The sequence below is a fragment of the Mesoplodon densirostris genome, chromosome 18 (genome assembly GCF_025265405.1).
Source record: "Mesoplodon densirostris isolate mMesDen1 chromosome 18, mMesDen1 primary haplotype, whole genome shotgun sequence".
Lineage (NCBI taxonomy): Eukaryota > Metazoa > Chordata > Mammalia > Artiodactyla > Ziphiidae > Mesoplodon > Mesoplodon densirostris.
In genome coordinates this window covers 10,509,342-10,537,058 of record NC_082678.1, presented here as the reverse complement: position 1 = coordinate 10,537,058, position 27,717 = coordinate 10,509,342, and the positions used below count along the sequence as shown (strand labels likewise).

The 27,717-nt window shown below is 49.7% G+C and overlaps 1 protein-coding gene across 1 annotated transcript in view; it reads left to right on the top strand.

Moving 5' to 3' along the window:
- MARCHF10 (membrane associated ring-CH-type finger 10) overlaps window positions 1-27,717 on the top strand; it is a 93,091-nt gene that overhangs the window by 64,093 nt on the left and 1,281 nt on the right. Inside the window, exons 5-9 of the mRNA XM_060082149.1 lie at window positions 26-1,439; window positions 6,591-6,769; window positions 9,448-9,557; window positions 19,285-19,398; window positions 25,416-25,458. Of these exons, the coding sequence (XP_059938132.1) occupies window positions 26-1,439; window positions 6,591-6,769; window positions 9,448-9,557; window positions 19,285-19,398; window positions 25,416-25,458 (1,860 nt within the window). The remainder of the gene's footprint in view (window positions 1-25; window positions 1,440-6,590; window positions 6,770-9,447; window positions 9,558-19,284; window positions 19,399-25,415; window positions 25,459-27,717) is intronic.

Here is a 27,717-nt window from a genome sequence, read left to right as displayed (position 1 = left end):
ATAAGCTTATCTTTTCTCAATACAGATCCAATCGTTCAACAAGAAGGTCACGTGTGGACAAGTGACACCAAGCTGAAGAGGCCAACTCGAGAGAGAAGAAACTTGGTCCCATCCTCACAGCCAATAACAGTGATGGAGAATACCCGCAACAGAGCCAGAAAAAGAGACCTGAGCGCTCTCTCCCAGAAGGAACCACACCCAGCCCTATCCCAGGCCTTCCGAGGAACAAACAGTCCTCGAGAGTTGACCGAGTCCTTGGGGCCACCACTCGTAACTACCACCTTGGGAGGGCCAAGAAGAACGATGTTTCGGTTCAGAGATGAAGATTTTTATTCCGTTTTATCCTCAAACTCTAGAGGAGAAAATGATGACACTGAAGAGGAAACTCATGTAGAGGAAGAACTTTTGTTGGCTGGCATGCACCTGCTCCATTCTCCTTCCAATCATAAGAGAAGTAGATTTCTTGGGACATCGGCCACTCAGGCCAAAAATAAAAGTTTTGAAGAAAATCCTGCAAATTGCAGAGTGAATTCTGTAAGAAGAAGTCAGTCCAGTCATGGCTCATTACGAATTAGTAGTGCAATGCAGCTAGGGACAGGGCAGCCTTCCATCTGGCAAGGGAGATTCCAAGACCCTGGGCGGCCTGATGGGGGGTCTGCTAAAGAGAAAGACAGCAGCAACAGTGAAAATGAGAAGAGCTTTCGTTCATGGGACACCAAATCCGGAAGCAGTCTGGAGGATGACCTTAATGCTGAAAATGTATTTCGTGATGTTACTTCTATGGAAGACAGGCCTGGAACCCATGACTATGAAAGAGATTGGCAAGCCCATTTAAGTGAGTCTAATAATCCTCTTGGCTGTTTTCTTGCTGGTAGACCAACAGCTCCAAGATCATCAATGAGTTCATCCTATAACACTCCAGGATCATTCATGCATTCTGCTCTGAGGGACGATGCTCCAATAGACCTGTCCACATCATCGACCTTAGCTCCCAGTTCAGACTCGGAGGGAAGCTCCAGGTTTAATGTTCGTCAACCACTGTCCCCCACTAGAAATAGGAATCTGTTTGCCAGTGCTGAAAACCACAGTTATTTTCCTGTAAACAGTGTGCAGGAATTTGATGTCAGGGGAGAAGATATTACTTCAACAAGCCAATCTCAGGAGGCTCCATTACATACAGAAGATCTCTTACTAAATCCTCAAAGCAGTTTGTCCTTGGTGGAGTCTTCCAGCTCCTCTCCATCAGGAAGAAATTTACAAGACCACTTGCACGTGCCCAGGTCCCTGCAAGAAAATATACCTTTTACTTTCTATGCAGTGTCTGAGTTCCCAAATCAAAATGACAATGGGAGCAGCATGGAGGTCCCTGGCATCCCCGATGAAAAGGAAGCCACTAAAACAAAGGCATACGCTGAGAAACTCAAGAACTTACAAGAAAGGTAAGGAGTTTTCATAATTATATGAATATACATATATATTTCTAAATTCTATTTCTCTAATACCAAAATAAGCAGTGCTTTCCTTAAAGGGTCATGGGGATTCTAAGTCAAGGGAGGCCCTTCCTTGACATTTTCATGATTTCTTCTGTCAAGAAAATTGTCTAGTTTGTTGCTTTTAAAATATATGTCTCCGGCTTCCCTGGTGGCGCAGTGGTTGAGAGTCTGCCTGCTGATGCAGGTGATGTGGGTTCGTGCCCCGGTCCGGGAAGATCCCACATGCCGTGGAGCGGCTGGGCCCATGAGCCATGGCCACTGGGCCTGCGCGTCCGGAGGCTGTGCTCCTCAACGGGAGAGGCCACAACAGTGAGAGGCCCACGTACCACACACACACACACACAAATAAAATAAAATAAAATAAAATATACGTCTCTACAAAGAAACGTTGGGTGTTCCAGCCCAACTTCTTCAGTATCCCCAAAGTGTTTTTTTTCCCTTGAATACCGTAACTTTAAGAAAGGCAAGCAACTATACTCCAATAAAAAATAAATAAAAATTTTAAAAACAAAGAAAATAAAAGGCAAGTTTTCCCAAATATAAGGGTTTTGGGGTTTGCTTTTTTGTTTTGGCCGCACCTTGCAGCTTACAGTTTCTTAGTTCCCCGACCAGGGATCGAACCCGTGCCCCCTGCAGTGGAAGCATGGAGTCTTAACCACTGAACCGCCAGGGAAGTCCCAAGGGTTTCTGACTTCTACATAGGGCTTCCCTTATCCCCCTAGCAACTAGGAACCAAGATTTTTTTTTACAAAATGGTTATCTCCCCAGAGAAGGAGCCATTCAGCACTTGGAAGTTCACCAGCTCTCCCCCATGAGCTCTGCGCAAATCCAACCAATAGTTCTAGAATTTGAACCTTCCAAATTAAAAGGCCGGTCTCAAACAGTTACCATAGCTACCTCAGTTCTCTGAAGGGCCACGCTGGGGTGACCACTGCTTCCATTTTATGTGCTGCTTCTCATGCACAAGAAAGAGAGAAATAAGATCTTTTTTGAATTGCTCTTTTCTTTGATCTCTCCTTTCTTGTGAGATGATTTGGGGATATTTCACAACTATGAAAAGCAATACTTTTTAAAGCTGTCGTTAAACACCATGTCAGGATTTGACCATTTAATTTATGATAGGTGTTACCATGCCCTGATATTGGCTTACTCATCTGGAAAGTGATTCTTTGGATGCGAGCCCTCTTTTTTGTGTTACTATGGCTCACTGGGTCATTAATTGTCCCACTGATATTCATCTGTAAGTGGGAAAATTCCATGGCAATGAATTTGAATGCAAAAAGGAGGAAAAGATACGACCTAGAATGCTCACACACTCCTGTCTATCATCCGACTGCAGGAATGAAGTAATTTCCTTGTTAGCAGCAACTTTTTTTTTCCCATATCAAACAAACTACCAAAAGACTGACCCAGGGTTAAGGGCCAAAAGGTCTCAGTGCCCATCCATCCTCACCTACCCAAAAATACTCTTCAAACCCACTTGGCAGGGGTCTGGACCTCCACCATCCCAAAGCAATGCCTTCGGGCTAAAAATGACTTCTTTTAAAAATGTACCCACTTCTAGGTGTAGTCATGCATTAAACAGCTACTATTTGTGTACTTTGCTTATCAGACACTCTCTTTTTTCTGTATACAATAAACCTTATGCTTTTCTCATTATTTCAAAATTATTCATTTTAGGAAATATTAAAAATATAAACTTAAAAATCACCAATAACCCTATAATCCAGAGAAAAGCACTGTGAAAAACTCTTTCCAGTCTTTTATCTTTGCATATAAATGCAACTTTTAGTAAACACTGGTTCATATTTTATAATATGCCTTATTTTAAGATTTCAAGCCCACTTCTCAATGCCACTTACACTCTTTAAAATGTTCGCTTGATTAGTTAGCTTGATACATACAAATAAGCATATAACATACGCACACTCTAGAGAATTAGAAGCAGAACAAAACCCGGGCATCCCTGTGCCCACCTTCCAGCGAATAGAACAGCACTGGAGCTTGGGAGCCCCTCACTCACCCTATCTCCTCATCTCCCTCCTTCATCTCCTCCCTCCCAACCCCCTAAACCCTCTGGAAATCATTCTTGCATTGCAATTATCATTCCTTTGCTTTTTAGTTTCTTGTTGTTGGAAGATTTTTTGCTTTATGGCTTCACTATATGAGCATATGTATTCCTAAACAACACATTGTATATATTTTTGAACTCTGTAGAAATGTTACTATTATTTTTGAGCTCCCTAGAAGTGGAATATCTGTTCTACCGTGTCTTGCTTTTTCCCCTTACATCGTTAGCCAGATGCATCCTGGTTGATATTTTTGGGGCTTTAATGCATTTGCTTTCACCACTACAGACAATTTAGCCATTCTCCTGTCGATGGATTTGGGTCCTTCACTGTTTTCTGTACACAGTGCTGCATGAACATTCTTGTAAACGTCTCCTGGTGCACATGGGAAGAGTTCTCTGGGATATTTATGCAGGAGTGGACTTGCTGGACTGGCGGGTAGCACAGCTTCCACCATACAAGTAATGCCAATGTATTGTCTCAACAGTGATGTATACTGTTGTCCATCCTTGTCAGCACTTGTATTGACTGGCTTTACAAATTGTCACCAGTCGCACAGGAGTAAAATGATACCGTGGCTTTAATTTACATTTTCATGACTGTTAATAAGGTTAGGTGTTCTGTTGGCTCTTTTTAAATTGTTTTTGGCCACGTTGTGTGGCATGTGGGATCTTAGTTCCCTGATCAGGGATCGAACCTGTGTCCCCTGCATTGGGAGCAGGGAGTCTTAACCACTCGACCACAAGGGAAGTCCCTGTTGGCTCTTTTAAATGTTAAACGACCATTTCTATTTCTTCTTCTATAAAATGCTTATCTATGTCTTCTGCCCATTTTTCTTTTAGAATATTTTTCTTTTATTTTAAAAATCCTTTATATAGGGCTTCCCTGGTGGTGCAGTGGTTGAGAGTCCGCCTGCCGATGCAGGGCACACGGGTTCGTGCCCCGGTCCGGGAAGATCCCACATGCTGCGGAGCAGCTGGGCCCTGTGAGCCATGGCCGCTGAGCCTGCGCGTCCGGAGCCTGTGCTCCGCAGTGGGAGAGGCCACAGCAGTGAGAGGCCCGCGTACCGCAAAAAAAAAAAAAAAAAAAAAAAAATCCTTTATATAGTCTGGCTATTAATCTGATTCTTTGACAGTTATGTGTTGGAAATATCTTTTCTCAATGTGTAGTTTGTCTCTCCTCTTTCTTGATGTTTTTTAATAAAAATAAATTCTTAATTTTAATGTAGCCAACTGTATCCATCTTCTTTACAGATTGTGATTTGTACCTTGTTGTCTTGATTAAGAAATCCTTTGCTAACCTGGGGTCATTATGACATTCTTCCTATTTTCTTCCAAAGTCTCTACAGTTTTCCTGTGCACGCTTAGGACTTCATGTGAAATGAATTTTGGACTTAAGTGTGATGTTTAATTTGTGGTGTGAGGTATGCATTGTGAATGCCAATTTGTCCCAGGATCTTTCCCCTGCAGAGCCACAGATGTCATATAACATAACTATAAATATATAAGTCTGTCTCAGGGCTCTCTGTTCTGTCTGTTCTGTTTGTTGTTGTTGTTGTTGTTGTTGTTGTTTTTCCCTAAGGCACACCACCTCAATGACTGGAGCTTTATAAGTTTATAAGTGCAAAAGCCTCCCTCCCCACTTTGTTCCTTAAGAGTCCTTGACTATATACATTTAAAAATCAGCTCTGGGGGATGTTCGTTGGAATTGCATTGAATCTATAGATTATTTGGGGGAGAACTGACATCTTGGAGACATTGAGTCTTCCTTTGGTAAACATGGCGCATCTGCTCTTTTGTTTGTGTCCACCGTGAGATAGTATAATTCTGTTCCTGTTCATTGAACTTCCCTTTCTTGGGGAGAAAACTCTTTTAAGACACTGAGCATACACTCCTATATCCAGAGTAATGTCCATTTCTTCCTCTCCTTTGATTTTAGTCTCTAGCCAGTTTTGCTTTCCTTGACGAGTCCCTAGGCCCACGAGGATTCTAAAGAATAAAAAATTAGCCTTAGATTCCTCAAAAGCCTCCCTACAGAAACATCAACCAGCTATTCTTGACTCACCATTTATGAAACACAAATATGTTCGCTCACATTTTCATTAATTCCATCTTCATCACATTCCAGCAGCTTATATTCTGGAATGTTGGCATAGTTTATTGGCAAGGGTTGAGTTACTGGTGAGTTCACGTCCAAGTTCACTGGTTCATCACTCATCCCAACCAGCATCTACTGAGTGGTCTCCACATGCCAATACCTTACCAGACTCCAGATGCACTTTATTGTCTGCACAGCAGGTTCACCCTTATCACCCCCTCCAGGCCGCCCCATGACCCTATAAGTGAGCAGCAGTAGTCAGACTATCATGGCTTTACACATGAGGCAACAGAGACCTGGGAAGCTCAAGCACCTTGTCCAAAGTCATCAAACTCACAAGTTTTAGAAGCAAACCTCAAAGCCAGGTCCTGGCGGGGGCGGGGAGAAGAGCTCCTAGCCTCTGGCTCAGTTTCCCTCTGGAGCTCTTTCCCAGCCTTTGGATGTGTGATAGGAGCGCTGGTGCTCCTGGTTAGCTCACACGGATCAATAACTGCAAAGGAGCCTGACTTAAGAATCGTGAACCTAGGGACTTCCCTGATGGTCCAGTGGTTTAGACACCGCGCTTCCACTACAGCGGGGGCGGGCTTCGATCCCTGGCGAGGGAATTAAGATCCCACAGGCTGCGGGGTGTGGCCTAAAAAAAAAAGGAAATTAAAAAAAATTAAAAATACCTCTACCACCTGCCTGCTGCGGCCTAAAAAGAAAAGAAAAGAAAAAGAATCCCTGACCCTGTTATCAGTAACCATCATACCGGGAAGAGTCTTCAGCAGGGTCAAAGGGAGCAGTGGGTTAGCCCCCAGGAAGGCATGGGGGCGCGGGGGTGGGGATGGCTCCCTTTTCCTCCCCGCCCCACCCTACGCTCTGGGAACTGGTACTTGCGGAAACTGCAAACGTGTAGACTCCTGGTGATGAGGGCTTGTTTTCCACTTAGTCTCCTGGAGGAGGACTCGGAGGAGGACTCGAAGGAGGAGGGAGACTTGTGTCGCATCTGTCAGATAGCTGGGGGTTCCCCCGCCAATCCCCTCGTGGAGCCGTGCGGCTGCGTGGGAAGCCTGCGGTTTGTCCATTCGGAGTGCCTGAAAAGATGGCTGAAAGCGAGAATTACATCAGGTAGGTGGGAGAGGCGGGACGACACACGTGCCGCGTACTTAACACGAGGCGCCGCCCTGTGGGACGTGCAGCCTTGACGACAGCTCAGGGCAGCAGTCGCTCGCGGGGAACGGGGCTCTTGCTTACAGACCCCGAAGGACAGGAGCAGGACTAAGCTGCCTTCAGATTATGGGAGGGAAATGAGTTTTGTTTTATTTTGTTTTGTTTTGTTTTCAAGGCTCAGGGAAGAATCCTGGAACGTGCTGTTGAATTTTACCCCTGCTCGAGGCCTGAGCAGAGATGCTAAGTTTGCCTCCCAGGAGGAAGGAAACTAGAATTGGGTCTATGGCTGGGTCTCAGCAAGCACCCAGCGGCCACAGCAGCTGGTAGACAGACCAGTTCTGCTTCCTTTTACTTGGGGGGAGGGGGTGGGGTAGCACCTAGAAGCTGAGCCCAGCTGCCCTTTTGCAGCAAGGAAAAGAGCACTGATCTGATTTTTCTACCGCCATATTAGATAAAGAGAGTCCCATTGTGCTCATTTTGTCAGCTCTGTCTTTAACAGATTTTGTAACTGGGTGTGAAACCCCGTTCTCAACTCCCGAGGGAGGTTATAACCTAAATATAGCCATGTCAGTAGGTCGGCTATAGTTTTCTTGGCAGAGAACAGGAGGTTTCTTCAAAACATTTAGGAACAAGAGCAACTTGAATAACAACAACAAAAAAAATAGGACGCCAGGGCTTCCCTGGTGGCGCAGTGGTTGAGAGTCCGCCTGCCAATGCAGAGGACACAGGTTCGTGTCCCGGTCCGGGAAGATCCCACATGCTGCGGAGCGGCTGGGTCCGTGAGCCATGGCCGCTGAGCCTGCGTGTCCGGAGCCTGTGCTTCGCAACGGGAGAGGCCACAACAGTGAGAGGCCCGCGTACCGTGCAAAAAAAAAAAAAAAAAAAATAGGACGCCAATGCAAAGAACACTTCGCTTCAAAAAGACCTAAGGCTTTTAGACTCCCCTCTCTGAAAACTTTTTACCCCAGAGCCAGATGCTGTTTCTCTCCTCCTCCGTGTTCTCCTGCTTGGTTATCATTGTGCCAGACAGCCCAGGAGACCTAGAACTTGACCCTGTCCCTGTGGCGTGTCACCACGCCCCCTCACCAAGCACAGCACACCATTTAATCAGGCAATGAACACGCAGGATGATCTGGTTAACTGTCTCCTCCCCGAGGCCCTTTCTCCACGTCTGCAGGAGAAATGTAGGAGCGCCCACTGCCCGAGCTACTTAAATGCATCTCCACACAGTGAGCAGGGTACCCAGCCCTTCAGAGAGCGAGGAACAAGTGGATCTCAGCCACTAATGACTATGCTGTGCAATGCTTTATCTTATGAGAAATTTGGGCTAATTAAACATCTAGCACAGAAAAAATTACTCATGAGATGTGTGATGAAAGTACTGCTAAATGCTTGTAAATGCTACTGCTGGTCTGGGTGTGATCTGGCAGGATTAGATTGGAGGACACATGGGACCTTCCGTAGCCTTAAGTATTATAGAATGATGCTTAAAAAAAAAAAAAATCAAGTCAACAAAATGCAGATAAGGGATCACTGTTCATCCTTGTCTTTTGAAAGTCTCTAGTATTTACTACTTCATTGTATCCCCAGTGGGGAAAAATAGAACTGGGTATAAAACTGCACAAACCCTATCTTTACCAAATAAATTCAAGTAACTGATAGTCCTCTGTTTTCTTTTCTTTTTTTTTTTTTTGGCCGCACCTCTTGGCTTGTGGAATCTTAGTTCCCAACCAGGGATTGAACCCGGGGCCCCCTGCAGTGGAAGTGCAGAGTCCTAACCACTGGGCCGCCAAGGAATTCCCAGTCCTCTGTTTTCTAATGTATAAAATAAACACTAGTACATCATTAGCCAAAATGCAGCACCTACACCAGGGGGAAAGGGCATATGGCAACACGCTTGCTTAGACATAACAGCCACAGATCTGCATCTTCCACTTTTGCATTGGGGAATAGGATAAGCAGAGGAAAAAGTGCTGATCTAGAACTCACGTTTAAAAAAAACCCAACAAACCAGCAACAAAGGAAGACTTCTCCTCTTTCTTTTCCCAAATGAGGCTGAACTCAGGCTCAAGCATTGGCCCCAGATACTGCCATACCAGTGCCCACACATGGCCCCAGGGTCCCTCACTCTTCTCAGGCAGCAAGTCGCCTGGGCAGGAGTAAAGACAGATTTTTAAGCCACAGATCGAGGATAGCTTCTGCCATCAATTTGGTCCTTACTAATTTATTTGCTTGGACCAGTGTTAGATCTGCCAGGAAAAACAACAGTAACATAGACACAATATTCACTCTTCTGGCAAACACTTGTGTTACCGACTCTCAGCCTCCATGTAGTAATTCTAACTTTATGAACCAATATGTTTATATTTAAACAGAAAGCAAGACCTGTTCTTTAAAACAGGTGAAATTCCTGGGAATTTCACTCACAGGAAGCTTGCATAATAATGAAAATGATGACAAAGGAAATTTTTTGGATCTCAGGTTCAAGGTCATTTTCTACCTGGAACCTGAAGAAAAGAAAACTGACTGACTTTTAAAAAGGCCACTGAAACTCAGAATTCCTAACACACACACAAATTCGCTCGCAAAATGTCAACACCAAAAGGGTTACGTGTAACAAAATTTTTTAATTTAAGGAGCAAATCTTGACACCGTGAAGACCTGTGAGATGTGTAAACAAAGCCTGCTGGTCGACCTGGATGATTTTAATGTGACCGAGTTCTACCAGAATTACCTGCACTCCTGGGTAAGAGCTGCTCACACCCGCTCTGGGGTCCATAGGCTAGAGTCGGGTAGAGGCACAAGGCAGGAAGAAACTCTTTCCCTGATACAAGGAACGTAGAAGCCCTGTGCAGGGGGGTGAGTCTGGGAGCCTCCTAATTTAGCTCACTTCTCTGAGAAGGTCTGTTATTAAATTGGACCACTGGAGGGTTGGAAGACTTGGTTGCCCTGGGCTGAGGTCCCACTGCTGTCAGGGACAAAGTGGGAAGCTACAGTAGCTGACTGGACACACGGAAATAGGAATAGTCTGGCAAGCTTCATGCCCAAATTTGCTGAAATAATTTAATAGCAAGAGAAAAAAATTAGGGTCTTGGAGGAAATAGTCTCCAATTTATATATCAAGTAACTCTGGGGTGACAAGGAACTGCTTTGCTCAAGGTTTAAAAACATGTAGTAAGCACCTACCGTGTGCTTTTTTTTTTTTGGTTGTGCTGCTCGGCTTGTGAGATCTTAGTTCCCTGACCAGGGATTGAACTCGGGTCCTTAGCAGTGAAAGCACCAAGTCCTCACCATTGGACCACCAGGGAATTCCCCTACTGGTTAAAAAGGTGCTTTTTAACACCTCATTAATTAATTCTCCTGGGGCATTTGGATTGAAGTTCTAATACTGTGAAAGAGTTAACCTTAGGTGGGAAGGTGATTTATGCCCAGGATGATAGTTCACTGCCCAATTCTCAGGCAAACAATCTTCTATTTAGAGCTGTACTGCCCAATATAGAAGCCACAAGCCACAGGTAGCTCACGAACAAGTGGTTACTTCCAGTTGAGATGTGCCGTGTTATACACCAAATTTCAAAGGCTCAGTATAAAAAAAAAAAAGAGTAAAATATCACATAAATAAATGATAACATTTAAAATATATTGGGTTAAGTAAAATATATTATTGAAATTAATTTCACCAGTTTCTTTTTACTACTTTAATGTGGCTCCTAGAAATTTTCAGGTTACATATATATGGCTTGCATTGGTGGCTCATATTGTATTTCTACTGGGTGGTGCTGATCTGGAAGATGCCTTGCACCACATAAGCAGTCAATAGATATTTATCAAAAGAAAAGAGCCCATCATTACCATTAAAATTGAAGACTGACCTCCCTCATCACACAATTAGGGAAACCATGATTAATAATCACGACTATAAAGCACATAATTTAAAAACTATAAAATCATTGTTAGCAACTAAAATGTCACTCTTCAGAGGAGTCACTTTGGCTTTCAGATCATCAGCCTCTCTGTATCCAGACCTTTTTTTTTGCAAAAAGCACAGCTGAGTCAAAATGGTGCCCGTGAGTGTGGGCAATCCTGTAGTTACCTTTTTAAAATCCTAAGGTTGCTAGACAAGAAAGGAAGAAAGGAGGAAAGGAAGGAAGGAAAGGGAGGGAAGGAGAGAGAGAGAGAGAGAGAGAGAGAGAGAAGGGAAGGAGGGAAGGAAGAAAAGAATGGAGGTTTGAGCAGCACAACCAATAAGTGTGATATAATGGACATAACGCCATCCCGGCCTTGAAGATTGGGCGTCAGGAAGTCGAGGGGAGGGAGGTGGAGAGAAAGGAAGAAAAAAGTAGTTTCCTGAGAAAACAATTCAGTATGTTGAGTCCCTACATTTTGAGGCCCGGGGGTCTCAAACCACTCAGTCGTAACCCCCAGGCACTGAGACCTGAGATGAGAAACAGAAACGGCTCACATTCTTGGACCCTGAGGGTCCTGCAGTCAAACAACTGAAAGGAACCAGGCCCTCTAAGTGCCTGAGGTCAGGGTGCCAGCTAGATGCAGACAGCTTCTCTGAGGTCATTTCAAAGAATATATTATTTCAGGGAGTGAAGCCTGCAGGACTTCCCGGGAAGGACAAGACCAGGCAAGTCCGGGTTACCCGAATCCCACCAGGATATTCTGCAGGCATCACCACCTCCACGCAGCCCCGGGGAAAGCCTTGTCTAGTAGAGACCCCTGTGGGTCCCAAGCATTTTCACCTCGTTCTCCGTCTGCGAAGCTGCCGCCGCCGCCACATAGTGCTGGTTCACCAGTGGCACTTGTCGAACTGGCTCTCTAACAACAGCTTTTTCCAGTTGCACAAAAATGTGTGCATGCATGTAGCCCGAGGCAGCCCACCCCGCCGAAAAGCACACCAACTTTGACTAAGATGTGAACCTAAATCCTGTTCCCTTCCCCCGCGTGGCCCTGTGACCTTGAGGAAACTACACCAACTCTGGATATCTCAGTCCTCTCATCAGTAGGAAGTGGGGGATGATAATTCCTACCCCGAAGGATTGGATGTAGGAAAAGACCCCAGTACATCACCTAAGACAGTGCCTGAGCAGAGAAGATTCTTGGTGAATGAGAACCGTCATATTACAGCCCCAGAGATGCCTGACCTCTTTGGACTCAAGGGAGAAAGGCTAAGGGTACCAGGACCAAGCCAGAATCCATCCCGGAACAAAGCCAACTGGCCCCCACAGGGGTCATACCTGTAACCTCGGCCTCACTGCATCCTACCAGCTGAGAGAATGGGCTATGAGCACATTCTAAAAAGAACTGTGAAAGTAATCGTGTCAGCCAGGGTCTGGGCAGGAAAGAGATGGTGGCACATGCATAAGGGGCGAGTGATGAGAGCTGAATGAAGGGCCAAAATGTGGATAGTAAAAGAGCAACATGGAATGATTAGACACTCTGGGACCGGCAATTGACCACTCCTAGGCCTGAGTGACAAGGGGAGGGGGCAGTTATCAGGATCAGGAGGGCTGTGGCTACAGGAGAGAGTCACCACCAGCCTATGACCTTCAGTAGGGGAAAGCTGCCATGGCCACACCACTGCCCAGCAGAGAGGGGACGAGGGGAATAACTACCCCAGCCCCTCTCTCTTCTCCTGCCCTCTGGTCTCCAGCTAGGGTCTCCCATTGGCTGAACCCAGTGGGGAGCCAGAGGACAAGGGGGCCTAGTTAATGCAATCCATTGAGATCAGCCAATGATGGGCCACAGAACAGGGTGGAAAGTGTATCTGGAGGGGAAAATGGAAAATATCCAGCACAGTAATTACACGACATAGAAGCAGAAGAGAGTTCAAATTAGTTTCAGTGAGAACTTGACAGGCTGTCAAAGCCTTTTGAAAAGGCCCTTCATTATAATCACAGAAAGAAACTAGCTTGACAGACCCACCCTGGTGGGAGAACAAAGGTCCCAAGAACCAATGTGCAATATTTATCTGCTGATGGAAAGCAGTTCGGCTCGCACTTTTACAGCAGTTCTGACTGTTCCGATGGCCCGTGGTGAATTCAGTGGTGTCTGTTTGCTAACAGTCTGAGTTAAACTTGAGACACTAGGGAAGTGTGACTTTGACAAGTTCAGAAACTCTCCATGGATGAAGACCAGAGTAACTGTCATTTAGCACAAAGATAACAAGGATGGAATACAATCTCCGCTCGTCCCCAGGTGGGAGACCCTTGGCCTGGCCAGGAGGTTGATGTGCACACCTGTGCTTCTGAGGTCCAGGCCCTTCCTCCAACTCCCAAACCCTGGCTCCTCTGGGCCCTCTTAGCCAACCCTCAATGCTGTTCACTCCTTGGCAAATGGGTTCCCTTCTTGAGAAGTGGGGTAGCTGATGCCAAATGCAGACATGTACCAAGAGAGGGTCAAAACCAGAAGAGGCTTAGAACTGGTTTCCGCTCAGGCTGGCCTGCACTTAACCTCAACTCACTAACTAGCAAACTAACTCACTAACTTATTTTCTTGTGCATTTTTCACATTTAGATTTTTTTTGCTTTTCCTTAGTTATAAAAATCACAAACACACAAAAGTCTCCCATAATTGAAATCAACATTTAGCTGCATGTCTTTTTTTTTTTTTTTTCTGTTAAAATACTGATGCCTGGGCTCAGCCCTGGAGATTCTGATTTAATTAGTCTGGGATGGGACCAGGGGTCAATTTTTTTTTTTTAAGTGTGGAAGAATACACATAACATAGAAGTTTAACTCATTAACTTTTAAGACACATGTTGAGTGCCTGCTGTATGCCAGATACTGTGCTGGGAGATACAGCAATGCCCAAGGTCAACACAGTCACTGCCGTATAGTGGGGAAGTGGATCAGCAGGCAGTGACCCTGGTGTGGGAGGATCAGAGCAGGGGGTGGACGAGCAGCTGTGGACACAGCGCAGAGAGGCCTGACCTGCTCTCAGGACCAGAGAGACCCTCCCCACAGAAGAGCCATTTAAGACCGGAGAGGAAAAAGAGGAGTGAGCCCTCCACGCAGAGGCTCTTGAGGGCAAAACCCTCTACTCATGTGGGAGACAGACACCTCCCTCAGCCTCTGACCACAGACTGTGGACACACCCAGCAGGCGCCCAGTCAGCACTCTCAATGGCCTCTGAGGTGTGCATGGGCTTGGATTAGTGTATGTTTTCCTGGTTTGGTTCATTGCTGCCCGTGGCCTCTAACACTGAAATCCGATTATCCCTCCATCTCTCAGACACTGAGCAGTTCCCTTGGGCCCCGTAGGGTCAAGGCTTGTTACCAGACTTTGAGCAGCTAGATTAGGAGCTCCTATAGGTCTGGAGAGCAGCCCCCTGAGGCTAAAGCAGCCGGGGGGGCCCCAAGACCTGGACTAAGCACCTTGGGCTACGGGCATCTAGTGGTCCAGTCACTGGCTGGCAGCAGTTCACCCCCGCCCTAACTCAAAGATGCCTGAGGGCTTCCCTGGTGGCGCAGTGGTTGAGAGTCCGCCTGCTGATGCAGGGGACACGGGTTCGTGCCCCGGTCCAGGAAGATCCCACATGCCGCAGAGCGGCTGGGCCCGTGAGCCATGGCCGCTGAGCCTGCGCGTCCGGAGCCTGTGCTCCGCAACGGGAGAGGCCACAGCAGTGAGAGGCCCACGTACTGCAAAAAAAAAACCAAAAAAGATGCCTGAAAATTCAGCCCAGCAGGCGTTCCACACCCACCGCCCACCTCCCAGCAGTGCTGCCCGTGAAGCAACTCCACATCTTCCCATGTGTGGGCTCTTTAACCTGGATGTGGGACTCATGCTTGATTGACTGGTTGGTTGATTTGGTTTCTGAGTGGAAGGAAGAACTCCTGGATGGCAACAGGTAGAGCTCCAAGGAACATTCCAGGTTGCAAAATGGACCAGGAGAAAACAGGTTTAAGAAAAGTTTAGGCCACAGATTGTACACTCAAATGCCATAGAGGCCAGGCAGATAACAAATGATCAGAATCTCCCAAGTGGCATCAGTTGGGAGTGGTGGCCATTGTGACAAAATTGCGAATACTCTGTCCCACGGAGGAGGTTCATGTCTGTCCTTCCGTCCTTCCTTCCTTCCAGCCAGAGCACATCCACAGGCCAGATTCAGCTTACGGGCTACCAACTGTTGATCCTTACTTTAAAGCAGGGGTTCTCAAAGATGGGTGGTCCCCAGACCACTAGCAATAGCCTCACCTAGGAATTCATTAGAAATGCACATTCTTGGGCCCCACTCAGACCCACTGAACAAGAATCTGGGGAAAGGGGCGCCCAGCAACTGCATTTTAAAAGGCCTTTTCAGTAATTCTGATACATGTTAAAGTTGGGGCCACTAGAGTCAATAGTCATCACTGGTCCAAAATTATACATTTTTTCCTCATTCTTTCATCTGTGCATATATTTATTGAGCACATACCATATACCAGGCATGGGCTAGGAGCACAGGAGCAGGCAAGGCACGTGTGGTCCTTGCCCTGAATCCTAGCTTTAGCTCTTGCGTCTTGTTGGATGTTTCCTCGGTTTTGCGAAATACCGTGTCTACGCGTATTAGCTCATTTTACCATAATGCCTTGAGAAACAGGCAGAACAGAGGCTACTTCTCCCCGTTTATACATGGAGTCCCTTTGTCCATGCACAGTTAAAAGTCTGCCCAATATCGCAGGGCACGGTGGCCCAAGGCTGCCTATTCTGGGGGCCCAGGCCCCCTGTGTGACGGAGACGTGCCCCTGCCATCTTGGCCCTGCCGCATGGGAGGGGCTCCGAGGGCCTCTGGCTGTCATTGCTCAGAAGCACAGGCCTGGCTCGCTCCATCTTGGCCTCAGACAGATGTCCTCGGACACACGCAGTCAGCTAATCACCCTCACTCCTGGGAGCATCCCATGAACATATCTGAAGACTTGACAGAACGTTCAGCCAGGCTGTCTGTTTCTTCGAGCGGATTGTGTGGAGAATTTCCACCCATAGCAAATCTCTTGACTGAAGTGAATTTTAACAAAATGAAGGGCCAGGAGAATAGGAAGAAAAACATCTGGCAGGTGGGCTGAGCGCTGCCGAGCCCCTGTCCACTGCTTCCCATGCCTCTCCCTCCCGTGGAAGGCTCCCAACGCCCATCCCCACCTCTGCTGCTGCATGTGGGCAGCAAAGGGTGATGCAGCTGGGTTGGGGCGGGGAGGGGAGGGAGCAGCTCCAGTAAATAACGCTCCAAAAACGAGCGCATTCTGCCCTTACGGAACAAATACCATGGACGGAACTCTTTCTGATAACAAATCCCTCCCACTTGTGGCTCCGAGGATAAAGGATGACTCTGAGCTGACTATGAAATGCCTGCACCGATTGGCTGGCCTGGCCTTTTTGTCCAGCATTACAGGCTCTGCAAAGGGCACACATAAAGGAGCCAGGCCAGTGAGATTTATGGCACCGAGTAACAGGTTCCCTCCCACAGACCAGAGAAGAGACACAATCTGCTGGAAGTGACTTTTCAAATGATCTGCAGAAAACATTAGTGGATATTTTCCCATCTGCATGCCTCCGGGTCTTATGGAGTCATAAAAAGTAAATGATTTCCCTGAACGCTGTGACAAACCTGATAGTTCCAAGCCACTTCCTAGCTGATTGATTTGCCATTACACATAGGGGTGTCTGTGAGCAGAAAGGCTTCCTGGCGAAGTGAGCGCTGGAGAGAGGGAGCCATCGGGAGCTCACAGGAGGCCGCCGCACCAGGAAAAGCGAATGAGGGACAAGGCTTGGTTTGTGTGGAGGAGCTAAACAGTAGGTAGGTTGGGAAGGCTTCCAGAGGCGGTGGCTCCTGAGAAAGACCGCAAAGGAGGCACCAGCTCTTGGGGAAGATGGGAGGAGGCCATTAACACAGGAAAAAAGTAGCAACAAGCAACCTCTTCTCTGCCTGCTCTAGGCCAAGGTCAGGAGAGAAAGGCTAAAATAGGAGGCAAACCGCTAAGGATAGTTGACTAGAGCCTTTAAAGACGGGTCTGCAGGGCTTCCCTGGTGGCGCAGTGGTTGAGAGTCCACCTGCCAATGCAGGGGACACAGGTTCGTGTCCCGGTCCGGGAAGATCCCACATGCTGCGGAGCGGCTGGGTCCATGAGCCATGGCTGCTGAGCCTGCATGTCCGGAGCCTGTGCTCCGCAACGGGAGAGGCCACAACAGTGAGAGGCCCACATACCACCAAAAAAAAAAAAAAAGACAGGTCTGCAGGATGGCGGAGGGGTCTCGAGCAGTGACCTTGGGGCCAGCGGTCACCAAGATCTAGAGCTGGCCCCAGTGCAAAAGGAAGAGCAAATTGATCTTTGCTCAGCTTGGGCACCTTTCTGGCAGCTGTTTCATCCTGGAAGAGGTGTGTTCTGTGCCAGCTTCCTGAGCTGCCCTCGACGGGACAGGAACAGGAGGATGGGCCCGTGAAGCACCTCGGGCCACGGAAGAAGGAAGGAGGAGGCACTGAGATGCTCACCGGGTCAAGTCCGAGCTTCGGTTCTCCTGGGAAAATGGTGCCGAGCTTTCCCAAGGGTGATATCAAGGGCCATGCCCTCTGCTGGGGATTTTACTCCCCCAGGGCTTCCTGAGCACCGTCTGGCCCATCCCCGACTCTCCCACCCTGGAGGCTGGACATGAGGACAGATGGGGGAATAAAGTGGCAGGCAAGGAGGAGTCATCACTAATCCACGAATTTATTGAGGGTCGATGCAGGTCCACAGGGTGAGGCTCTGGAGGACAGACGGCCAAAGGAGCCGAGGACAGAGGCACCGTGGTCCCCCAGACAGGCAGGTCCTCCCTGGGAACCTCCCTGTGTTCTCAGCACCAGTGAGAAAAATACAGCCCACCCCACCCACCGAGAAAAAGCAAAAACATTAACAAGTGCAAAATGCTGTGTACAGAGTAAAGACAAGTGCTTAGGACTCAGGGGGGAATGACTAGATCAAATGAGGATCATCAGGAAGCCTTCTGCAAGGAGGCGACACTGTGACAGCTGTAGAGGAAGTCGTGCACACGGCCTTAGAAAGGTGGAGAGTGGCAGAGGAGCGTGTGCATAACAGAAGCACCAAAAGAAGCCAACAGACCACACAAGAAAGAGGATGAGCAAAGGCCCTGAGGGTCACAGGGCATGCACTCTCTGGGGGTTAAATGATAATAGAACAGGGCTTCCCTGGTGGCGCAGTGGTTGAGAGTCCGCCTGCCGATGCAGGGGACTTGGGCTCGTGCCCCGGTCCGGGAGGATCCCACATGCCGCGGAGCGGCTGGGCCCGTGAGCCATGGCCGCTGAGCCTGCGCATCCGGAGCCTGTGCTCCGCAACGGGAGAGGCCACAACAGTGAGAGGCCCGCGTACCGCAAAAAAAAAAAAGAAGATAATAGAACAGCCAGGGCGGGTGGGGAGTCGGGGAGCCCCTAGGTGAGACCATCGTTAAACCCATTTGTAAAGGGAGAAACATACAGAACTAAGGCCTGAGGCCCTTTCTCTGGGCAAACGAGGGATCTAGGAAAATCAAGTGCCCCCTCCCACCCCCGTGGCACCTGTGCCCCAGATTCTCCTACAGACAAGTCTGCCTTCCTAAGACACACGTCTCATCGTGTTTACCTCTCTACTCAGAGGCCAGCAGCTACACACATACATATACACAGCATGACGTCCAAACACCTCAGTTCTGCCTAACATGGTCCCACCTTACCATCTCCCCAGCCCATGCCAAGATTTTTAAAAAATTCAAAACAAACACCCTCCCCATATACTCCAGCCACACCAGTGAGTAGAGAATTTTGCCCAACATACGCTCTGCCCTCTATGTGTTTGCCAGCATGCGGTGCCTCTGTCTGAAAGGCCTCGACCGCCCCCCATAGCCACCTACCAAAATCCCTCCCATCCTTTAAGGACCAAAGATGCCAACCCCCACGTCACACGCAACCAGTCTCTTTCTTCCCCTTCGCATCTCCCTCGTGGCCATTGACAAATCCAGCTGCTACTGGAGCCATCTATGAATGAGGCGCTCTCTCCCACATCACAGGAAGGGGTCCCAGCAGGGAGATGAGACCTTTTGCCCTATGTTCTCCAAACACCCAGCTCAAGGCCGTGGCAGGTAACTGCTCAGTAAATGTCCACGGGGACTCCCTGGTGGCACAGAGGTTAAGAATCTGCCTGCCAATGCAGGGACACGGACGGGTTCAAGCCCTGGTCCGGGAAGATCCCATATGCCGCGGAGTAAATGTCCACGGCCTGGGACTAAGCCTGGAGCTTTTTCAAGCATCCTCCACCAGGCAGTAAAGGATTCCAGGATGGCTGCCCAGCCTCCACCCTGGATTCCCCTTCTGCTCTGTTCTCTGGTCCTCCAGGACAGGGCTTGCCTTGGGACTTGGGCTCTTGTCCTAGTTCTTGTCCCCTCTTGGCCTTGTACCCTCCACCCCATGATTTAGACCATGTATATTTTACAGATGAACTTAAGAGTTTCCTTGTCCACATGTAGGCACGAAACCAGCTGATGAATCCAGGCTCGTTCCTGGTGCCGCTGCTTCATTTCTATGAAGAGAGGTTTGCAGAACTCATGGGACTCGACCATAATCAGGATGCAAGAGAGACGGTGAGTCCGGCCCTGCCTGGACCGTCTGGCAGCGGTCCCACTAACCTTGCCTTGCCGTTTATTAGATGTGCATCCATTGAGGTCCTCAAGGTCAGCTGGTGGGATATGACACTGTCATCATTAGGACTAAGACTTAGTGGCTGCTAGGTGTAGGCACAGTGGCCCTCTGGCTGAAAAGTAAGTGACAGTCACGTAATTGTTAAACATGAGTCGTAATTAAATGGTCATTAATGGTCATGTAAGCAAGTGAGTCTCTAGGGATATTTGCCCCCCAGAATAGAGGCCAGCAAGGTTGCGGGGTCTGGGTGTGCATTACGTGTGGATGCCCACTGCCCAAGCAAGGAGGATCCATGAGAAACAGGAACCCTCCCTGCCCCCAGCCAGGGAAGCTGTTTATTTTGCTTTGGATCCTAGGGTGTGTTATTCCAGCGTCTGTGTGTGTGTATGCCAAGAAACAAAGGTGCTGATGGGGTCCCATCTGTCATTAGAGAAGTGACAGTGTATCTACCAGAAATGATCATCTGTGGCCGCCCTTCCTTTAATAAGAGAACCGAGGCCCTCTAGGAGGCCCTGTGGCGTGGAGAGAGAAGCCTAGATCTGCTACTCTACCAACATGCGGGAGACGGACAGGCCGACCTCTGAAATGTACAAGTACACTTGGCTGTTGTCAAGTCAGAACCCTGAGCCCCAAGGGACTGCCCTCCTGGTTAAATGCCTCCCTGTGGCGTGGCCAGGCCAGAAAAGAGCACTGGCAGCACAGGGGCACCTCCCTTACCTTAAAGCCATGCCAGGCGCTGATATTTTTTTAGTGTTTGGGGTTGCCCGGACACCCCTTGAGGCTTGGAACTCCACCTCTGCTCACACCAGAAGGTCACCACTGGAAAGAAAGCCAGTATGGCAGTGGGCAAGCCACTGATGGGGCCGCGAGGCAGTTTTGGTGATTCTCTGCCCCCGTATCCCACGTACCTCTCCTCCTCTTTGCTTTCTTCTCTGTGTCTCTCCTCTTCTACCTCAAGTGGACAAGAAGCCTCTGTCGGCACCAGTCACTGCCTGGAGGTTGGACCCCACTGGCTCCAAGTGGTCCCTACATGGCCCCAGTCCTCGCACCACTGGAGGCCGAGGTGACCCGTTTGGAGCCGTCCCCACTCGAAATGCTGGGTTCCAACCATGAATCATAAGAATTCGAGATCTGTCCCTACATCTTTCTGACTTCAATTCTCCCCTTAGACCCTAAGCTCTCAATTAAGACAAAAGGCTGGGTCTTTGCCAAAATTGTCTCCTCAGGAATCTCACCCTCTTTCTGACCCAGGCCTGTCCTTCCTTTCACTCTTCCGTAGTTTTAGTGGTGACATAAATTCCTCAGAGAAATACATTTTTTTGAGAAAGAAGTACAGGAAGCAGGAAATGATCCTTTGTTTAACATGTCTGTAACCTCATTTTCATGATTCCACATCTTTTTAATGAACTTTTTATTGCACACTGAACTTCAAAGCACCTAGGGTTTGATAGAGCTTACAGATGGCCACAACATCAGCAAACAAATGCAAGTGACATTAGCCTCCAGGACTGCAAAGCACACACAAGAAGGCAACAAACAGTACAACCCCTTGGATGAAAACCTAGGCCCTAAAGCATTGGCTCTAGAGAACGTTTTGGTAAAAACTATCCTAGAGAAGCAGTAAGTGATGCCAAGAGCAGGCCGGGAGCCAGAGAGGAAGGAAGCAGAAAGGACAGGGCAACACTCTTCTCTCCCCACAAGCTTACACGTAGTTTGAGATTCCCTGAAATAGATCTCACCCATTTAAACCACCAAGCAATAACCAGCACAAATAATCAGTTAAGATGTACCCGAGGGGCTGCCCTGGTGGCGCAGTGGTTAAGAATCCGCCTGCCAATGCAGGGGACCCGGGTTCGAGCCCTGGTCCAGGAAGATCCCACATGCCGCGGAGCAACTAAGCCCATGCGCCACAACTCCTGAGCCTGCACTCTAGATTCCATGCTCTGCAACAAAAGAAGCCACCACAATGAGAAGCCCGCACACCGAAACGAAGAGTAGCCCCCACTCGCCACAACTGGAGAAAGCCCGCGTGCAGCAACGAAGACCCAGCACAGCCAAAAATAAATAAATTAAAAAAAAAAAAAAAAGAGGTACCCAAATGGAACTCGGAAAACAAGTGGCTTCTGTCAAATTCACACTCTTTTCTGGATTTGAGTCTCTTGTTTTCTTGTAGGAAACACTCACACTCTAAGGGTAGCGTTTAGCAAAAGAGAGGCACTACGATGGGAAAGGAACCCTCCTTCCCTCTCCTTTACCTCCCAGAACTAAAAAACCCATTCATGCCAGGCTTCTGGTTGTGTCTCAGTAAGACACCCAGTGATGAGTGCCTGTCAACGGTAGTGATCATTGATTCACTCCTTTATTCATGCCCTGGCCTGTATCAGATGCTGAGATGGGAATCTGGGAAAGTGGCTACCAAACATGATACCATGATGTCTCTTTCTTTGAGGAGCTTATGATCACGTGGGAAGATGTGACTCACATATTTAGAAAACCAGTTAATAATCAGAAAGTAGCCCTTGGTCAAGAGAACCAATGGACCCACTGAATTCCCAGAGGCTGTGATATTGATAACCCAAGATCTTCCCTGACTGTGGCTTCCTGGGGTTTCCAGTGATCCTATAAACAAATAATTTGTCTCCTCAGTGAGGCTGTGAGCTTTTTGAAGGCAAAGCCAGATCTTCGACACTTGTCTCCCGTGATGCTGGGCACACAATGAATAATATTTGACAGCTGACCAAGTCCCAGGCACTATGGATGCCAGGAGCACTGAGTGCTTACAAACTTGCTAAATTTTGTAAATTTCGCTAAACTGCCAGATAAGGATGTGGTCTGCTAAGGGTTGCAGAGGTGGGGTGGGGGGAGGATGTGGTCACTGGCAACTTGGGACATGGACCCCTTATCTCTTTTGTACACCACAGTCCTCCAGTGCCTAGAAAATGCCTGGCACATAGTAGGTGCTCAGTAACCTTCTGATGCTCAAACAATGAACTAATGAACCAATACCTGCTTCTTCCAGGAGGTGAGTCTTGAGTTATGTTTTGGAGAAAGTGATAGTACAAATTTGTGGAGAGAAAAAGGTATTCTAGGTAAAGGAACACTCCCAAGCTCAAGGCATATTTATGTATTCAAAGATTTTCTGCATGCCTACTATGTGCCAGGTTCTAAACTAGATTCTGGGAATACAAAGATGATCAAGACAGGCTTTGGGGACTTCCCTGGTGGTGCAGTGGTTAAGAATCTGCCTGCCAATGCAGGGGACATGGGTTTGATCCCTGGTCCGGGAAGATCCCACATGCCACGGAGCAACTAAGCCCGTGCACCACAACTACTGAACCTGTGCTCTAAAGCCCGCGTGTCACAACTACTGAAGCCCGTGCACCTAGAGCCCACGTGCCTAGAGCCCGTGCTCCACAATAAAGAGAAGCCACCACCACGAGAAGCCCGCGCACCGCAACAAAGTGTAGTCCCCGCTCACCGCAACTAGAGAAAAGCCCGCACACAGCAACGAAGACACAACGCAGCCAAAAATAAATACATGAATTAATTACTTAAAAAAAAGACACGCTTTGCCTAAAAGGGACTCGAGTCTACAGAGACAGACATGTAACCAAGATTATCAAAAAATGTACCTTGTATTATGACAGGAGATGGAGCCATATGTGGAGGAACACAGAACAGAGTTAGAGGACGGGAGGGGTCACTGTTCTCACCCCCTCCTTCCACTCCTTCTCAAGGACAGACTCTCCAGGCAGGGCCTTCAGGGACACAAGCCAACGTTTCGGAGGGCTTGCTTTTAACCCAGTTAGGGTGTACTCTTTGCCCTCAGTCCTCCCACTGCTTTGGGAGCCTGGTGGCAAAGCTGCTTCCATTATTGCCCTTTTCAACTGATCAGCTGCGGAGGTGATGCTTGAGCTGAATCTCGGACCAGGGTTGCTGGGGAGGGAAGGGCATTCCACGCAGAAGCGAACGCAAAGGCTCAGAAAGGAAAAGACTTGCGCGTCTGGGAAAGTCAAGGAGCTGAGCGTGGCGGGAGCTGGCAGGAAGCGAGCAGGATGTGAAGGGTTTGTGTGAAGCTCTGGGAGGCCACTGAAGCCTTTCTAGCCTGGGGCTGGCAGGCCGGGAGATCTGTGTTTCCGAGAGAGAATGGGAGCGGCCATGTGGAGGGCGGGCTGGAGGGGGAAAAGCCAGGCCGGGCAGCTGCTGCCCTGGGACAGGGTGAGGGGGCCCACGTGGGGAGCACTGGAGATGGGGGGCAGGTTTAGGAGGGCACAGAGTGAGGTACAGACTGAAGGGAGCACTGCCTGTTATTCTCTGCAAATGCCCAGCAGGAAAGTGGCCTTTTCTCACTTCAGCTGTTCACGGTGAGAGCGTCTCCAGAGAACAGAGCGCCCCACCAGCCTCACCTGATCCCACTTGGGCTCACCCTTTAGTCTCATGGGGACACCGGGCTGTCCTGTGGGGTGAAGCTAAATGGGTTCGCCCTTCCTCCCCGTTCTCCCTTTCCGCGCCTACGCGGGACACTCCAGTATTCAAGGCCTACACGCCGGGGCCCCTGTCCTGGGCTTCCTCCTAGCCCTGGGCTTTGTCTGTACCACACTCCCCATTCCCCGCAATGAAATGACCCAGGACCCCGAATTCCTCTCCCTGCCTGCCCATAGCAGCTCCCCTAAACCCCTCAAGTGCCTAATTTGCTAAACTAGGTAAAATAGAAAGAATCCCGGTCAGTGTGCCAAAAGGCAGAGTGCAGAAGGGACCCCAGGCCTTCCACGATGCCCTCCTGGCGTGAGCACCCGCCTCTGTCTTCTGCCCCAGGTGCGCTGCACTAACACCTCACCTGTAGGAAAATGTTTACCTGGAGGGGAGGGGAAGGGACTGCAGTGGCTGGCCTGGGGGGCAGGGAGGGTCTCGAAGTAGCTCTGAAACCCCACTGGCCCATTCACGAGTGAGGCTAGATGGACTTACTCTAGGCCCTCCCCATTCACACCTTTTCTACGAAACCGAAAACCCTTGCCTCAGAGGACCGAATCTACCCAAAGGATGCAAGGCCCAGGCTTGGCCCACAGTTGGGAAAGCTTCCCCACTCACCAAGATGGCGCTTCCTGGTGGCGTGTGAGAGTAGGTTTAGAAAGATGCCATCCCCTGGCCTGGAATCTAGAGGCAGGATGAGGTCATCCTAGCAGCCTGGAGAAAATGGAGGCCGTTGCTAGCACAGTCCTGATGTATCATTTACCAGGTAACCAGGACTGCTGCTCTAGAAGAAATTCCATCCTTCTCCTGCCCGCCCCCTGGCCTTCTGGTGAGAGGGACCTAGAGGCCACAGCTGACTCCACGCTGGCCAGGCAGTTGCCCTAGTAACAGTGTCCAGCACCCCTTATTTTGTCCCCCAGCCTGTCACAAAGCCCCTCTTCCCCCTGGGGGAAGAGGACCGGCCCCTCTGCGGCCTGGCACAATGGGCTCCCATGGAGTACACAGTGTTTCTTATTGTGGCATAAAAGGCCATAAAGTCAGAACAAAGAGGGAGCCCAGAGCCCTGATGGGCCCGCTGCTTCCTGCCGGGCAGAGAATACAACCGATTGTTTAAAAGCCAGTGGTGAGGCAAGTGGCCAGTTAGCACGGCTTTCACCCCCACGGCCTGCCAATGCGATTCGGACCATCAGGATGGGATTCTGCTATTCAGATCAATTGCTGAAAGGAAGCAAGTCTGTTCACACTGCCAAATTTAGAAGCCCCGAACCAGCGACGGTGACCTGGGCTATGGCTGAGGCTCTCATTAGGATGAGCCTAAGCCTCACAGGTGCTGAGTATCAGCACTGCCCTTGGCACCTCCACGCATTTACTCTGCCCCTTTAAGGTGACGTAAGGGATTCCTAGAACATCCCCGAGACTAGGGAATTAGACATCTGTTCACAATTGCTTTGGAAAAATGATTCATTTTTCATTGTCTCCTTTCTCATAGTTGTCAAGAAATTACCCAGAACCCGGACCGGAAGAAAATGAAAGTAAGTTTGGGGATCTGTCCTGCCATGTTGCGGGTGTTTTTGCTAATTTGCTCTCTTTCGGTGACTGTGTTGAACCTAATGGTGTGGAAGGAAGTAATGACCACCACCCAGAGGCAGAAATAACCCCACAAAGCTTGGGAAACTCTAGCTGCAGCAATCGGGAAGGCATGTCCAAGTATGCTGGATGCAGAGGAGATAAGAATTTTAATTCATCCTGAAAGCGAGGGGAAAGGCCAACAATGGGAGGACCGTCTCCTCCGGCGTAGGTTAACTTGCTACAGGTTTTTTCCTTTCCCTTTGCTGGGATTCACCAGTATCCAGCCCTTGGGGAGCCCCTTGGGTTTTCTTCTAAACCTTGGAAAGGCACTGTTTAGCCATTACCTGAGGGGACAACAGTCATTCACAAGCTAGTACGGGATTTACTGGATTTTCTCACTATTTGGCCCATTCAAGTGGGCTTGTTGGATTCAGAAGTTGAACAAGGAAAACAGGTGTCGGGAAAAGTCAAAGGAGGCGGGACAGCTGTCTTCAAGCAGGCTCATTATCCCATAGAAAACCCAACTCAAGGAAACGTGCTCAATTAAAGCAGGCGGGCTGGCGGTCAGACTTGGGAAGAACTTCTCCATCAGCTGGGAGAACAAACATTACAGTGAACTGGGGGGTGACAATTCCATGCCCAGAGGCTGTTCTGGCGAGAAATTTCACAACTGCCTGCCTTAAAAGGTTTAGAACAGCGATTTGCACGCTGGCTTCGCTATGGGAATCACCTGGGGAACTTAGCAAAAATACAGATTCCTGGGCCCCTCCCAGAGATTCCGCTTCAGGTGATGGGGTGGCCCCTGGTGATCCTGATGCAGCCAGTCACGGTGATGCTTTGGGAACCCCCAACAGACCCGTCTGCAGGAGAAGCTAAACCAGCTCAGAGCTCCGCAGGGTGGGGCCCAGATGACGACCCTACAGCACCCAATCTGTTACTCAGGGCGCGCAGTCCCAAGAAGCCGGGCTGACCATTTTCAGAGGGGGGGAGGGCCCTTCCCTCCGTTCACAAAAGGAACCCGCAGAGTCCCAGTCCAGGGCGCCACCGCGGGGGTCCAGCCGAGCCGGGTGAGGGCCCAGCGCCCCCCTGCGCCCTCGCAAGGCCCTGGGGCCACTCGGGGCGGCCGGCCCGACCCCCGGCGCCGTCGCCTGGGCCGACCCCGAGCAGCTACTCCCCCTCGGGCAGCCGGGAAGGGAGAGCGGGCACGGAGCTGTGAAGTCTAGGACGGACCTTTGTGTGCGGGCGCACACACCCGCTCTGCGCCCGGCCTTTGGCGAGAGCCCCTGCTCCGGAAAGGGCCCCGGTGCCTCTGCCAGGACGACTCGGTGGCGCGAGGCACCGTACAGGGTCTCGGCGCCGCGCCCGGCTGCACCCCTCCCCAGCGCACCCCCCGGAGGCGCCCGCGGTCTTCCCGGTTGGAGGAAACCTGCTGCGGCCGGGCGCGCCCGGGTGGGTCTGGCTGGGCAGGGGCGACCCCTAGTGCCCAGCGGGGGCCGCTGCCGCCCTGCTGCCTGGGGAGGCCCTGAGCCGGACGGAGAGCCTCCCACCCACACCCCAGCTTGGGGATGGGGAAGGGGCATCCCGGCTCCAAGCCTGAGCCCCAGGGAAGGGGGACGTCTCTAGAGGGCAGAAGCTGCTTAAAAAGGAGTCTCCGCCGAGGGGACCCTGCCTTCCCGTGTTGCTCTGAGGCAGATGGTCCCCTGATGTCACTTACATCCCTCTTCAGGAAGCTGGGACTAGCTCTAGGATCCACCGCTCCCCCGTCCCGGTCCCAATGTAGGGGCCGCCAATTGTCCCCTGGAAACAGGTCTAGGCCCTCTCTACCTGCCCTGAGCCCTGCACACACCCCTGACGCTGGCAGGGGCAGCCCTGCACAGAACACCGTCCTGGCACGCTGGTCAGACGCCGCTGTTGCCTGGCTTCCTGCCCGAGCCATGATCAAGACAGGAGCCAGGGCAGCCAGAGGGAGATCCACATGCCTCCCACCCTCCCCCTGGGGCCACCCTTCTTTGGTCTCCGGCAGCCTGGCATGACTCACCTGGTTGGCAGCGCTTTGTTAAGTTGGGTTGTCAGAGCTGAGTCACAGCTGTGACCTGCTGCTCTAGCTCGATGCAGGTAAACAGGGAGGGAAAGAGGCAAAACATCAGGGCACACCAGGTGACACAAAGAGATGCCAACCTCTTTGTGGCTCTGTGGCGCCCATGCCAACCTTCTCACCCTGT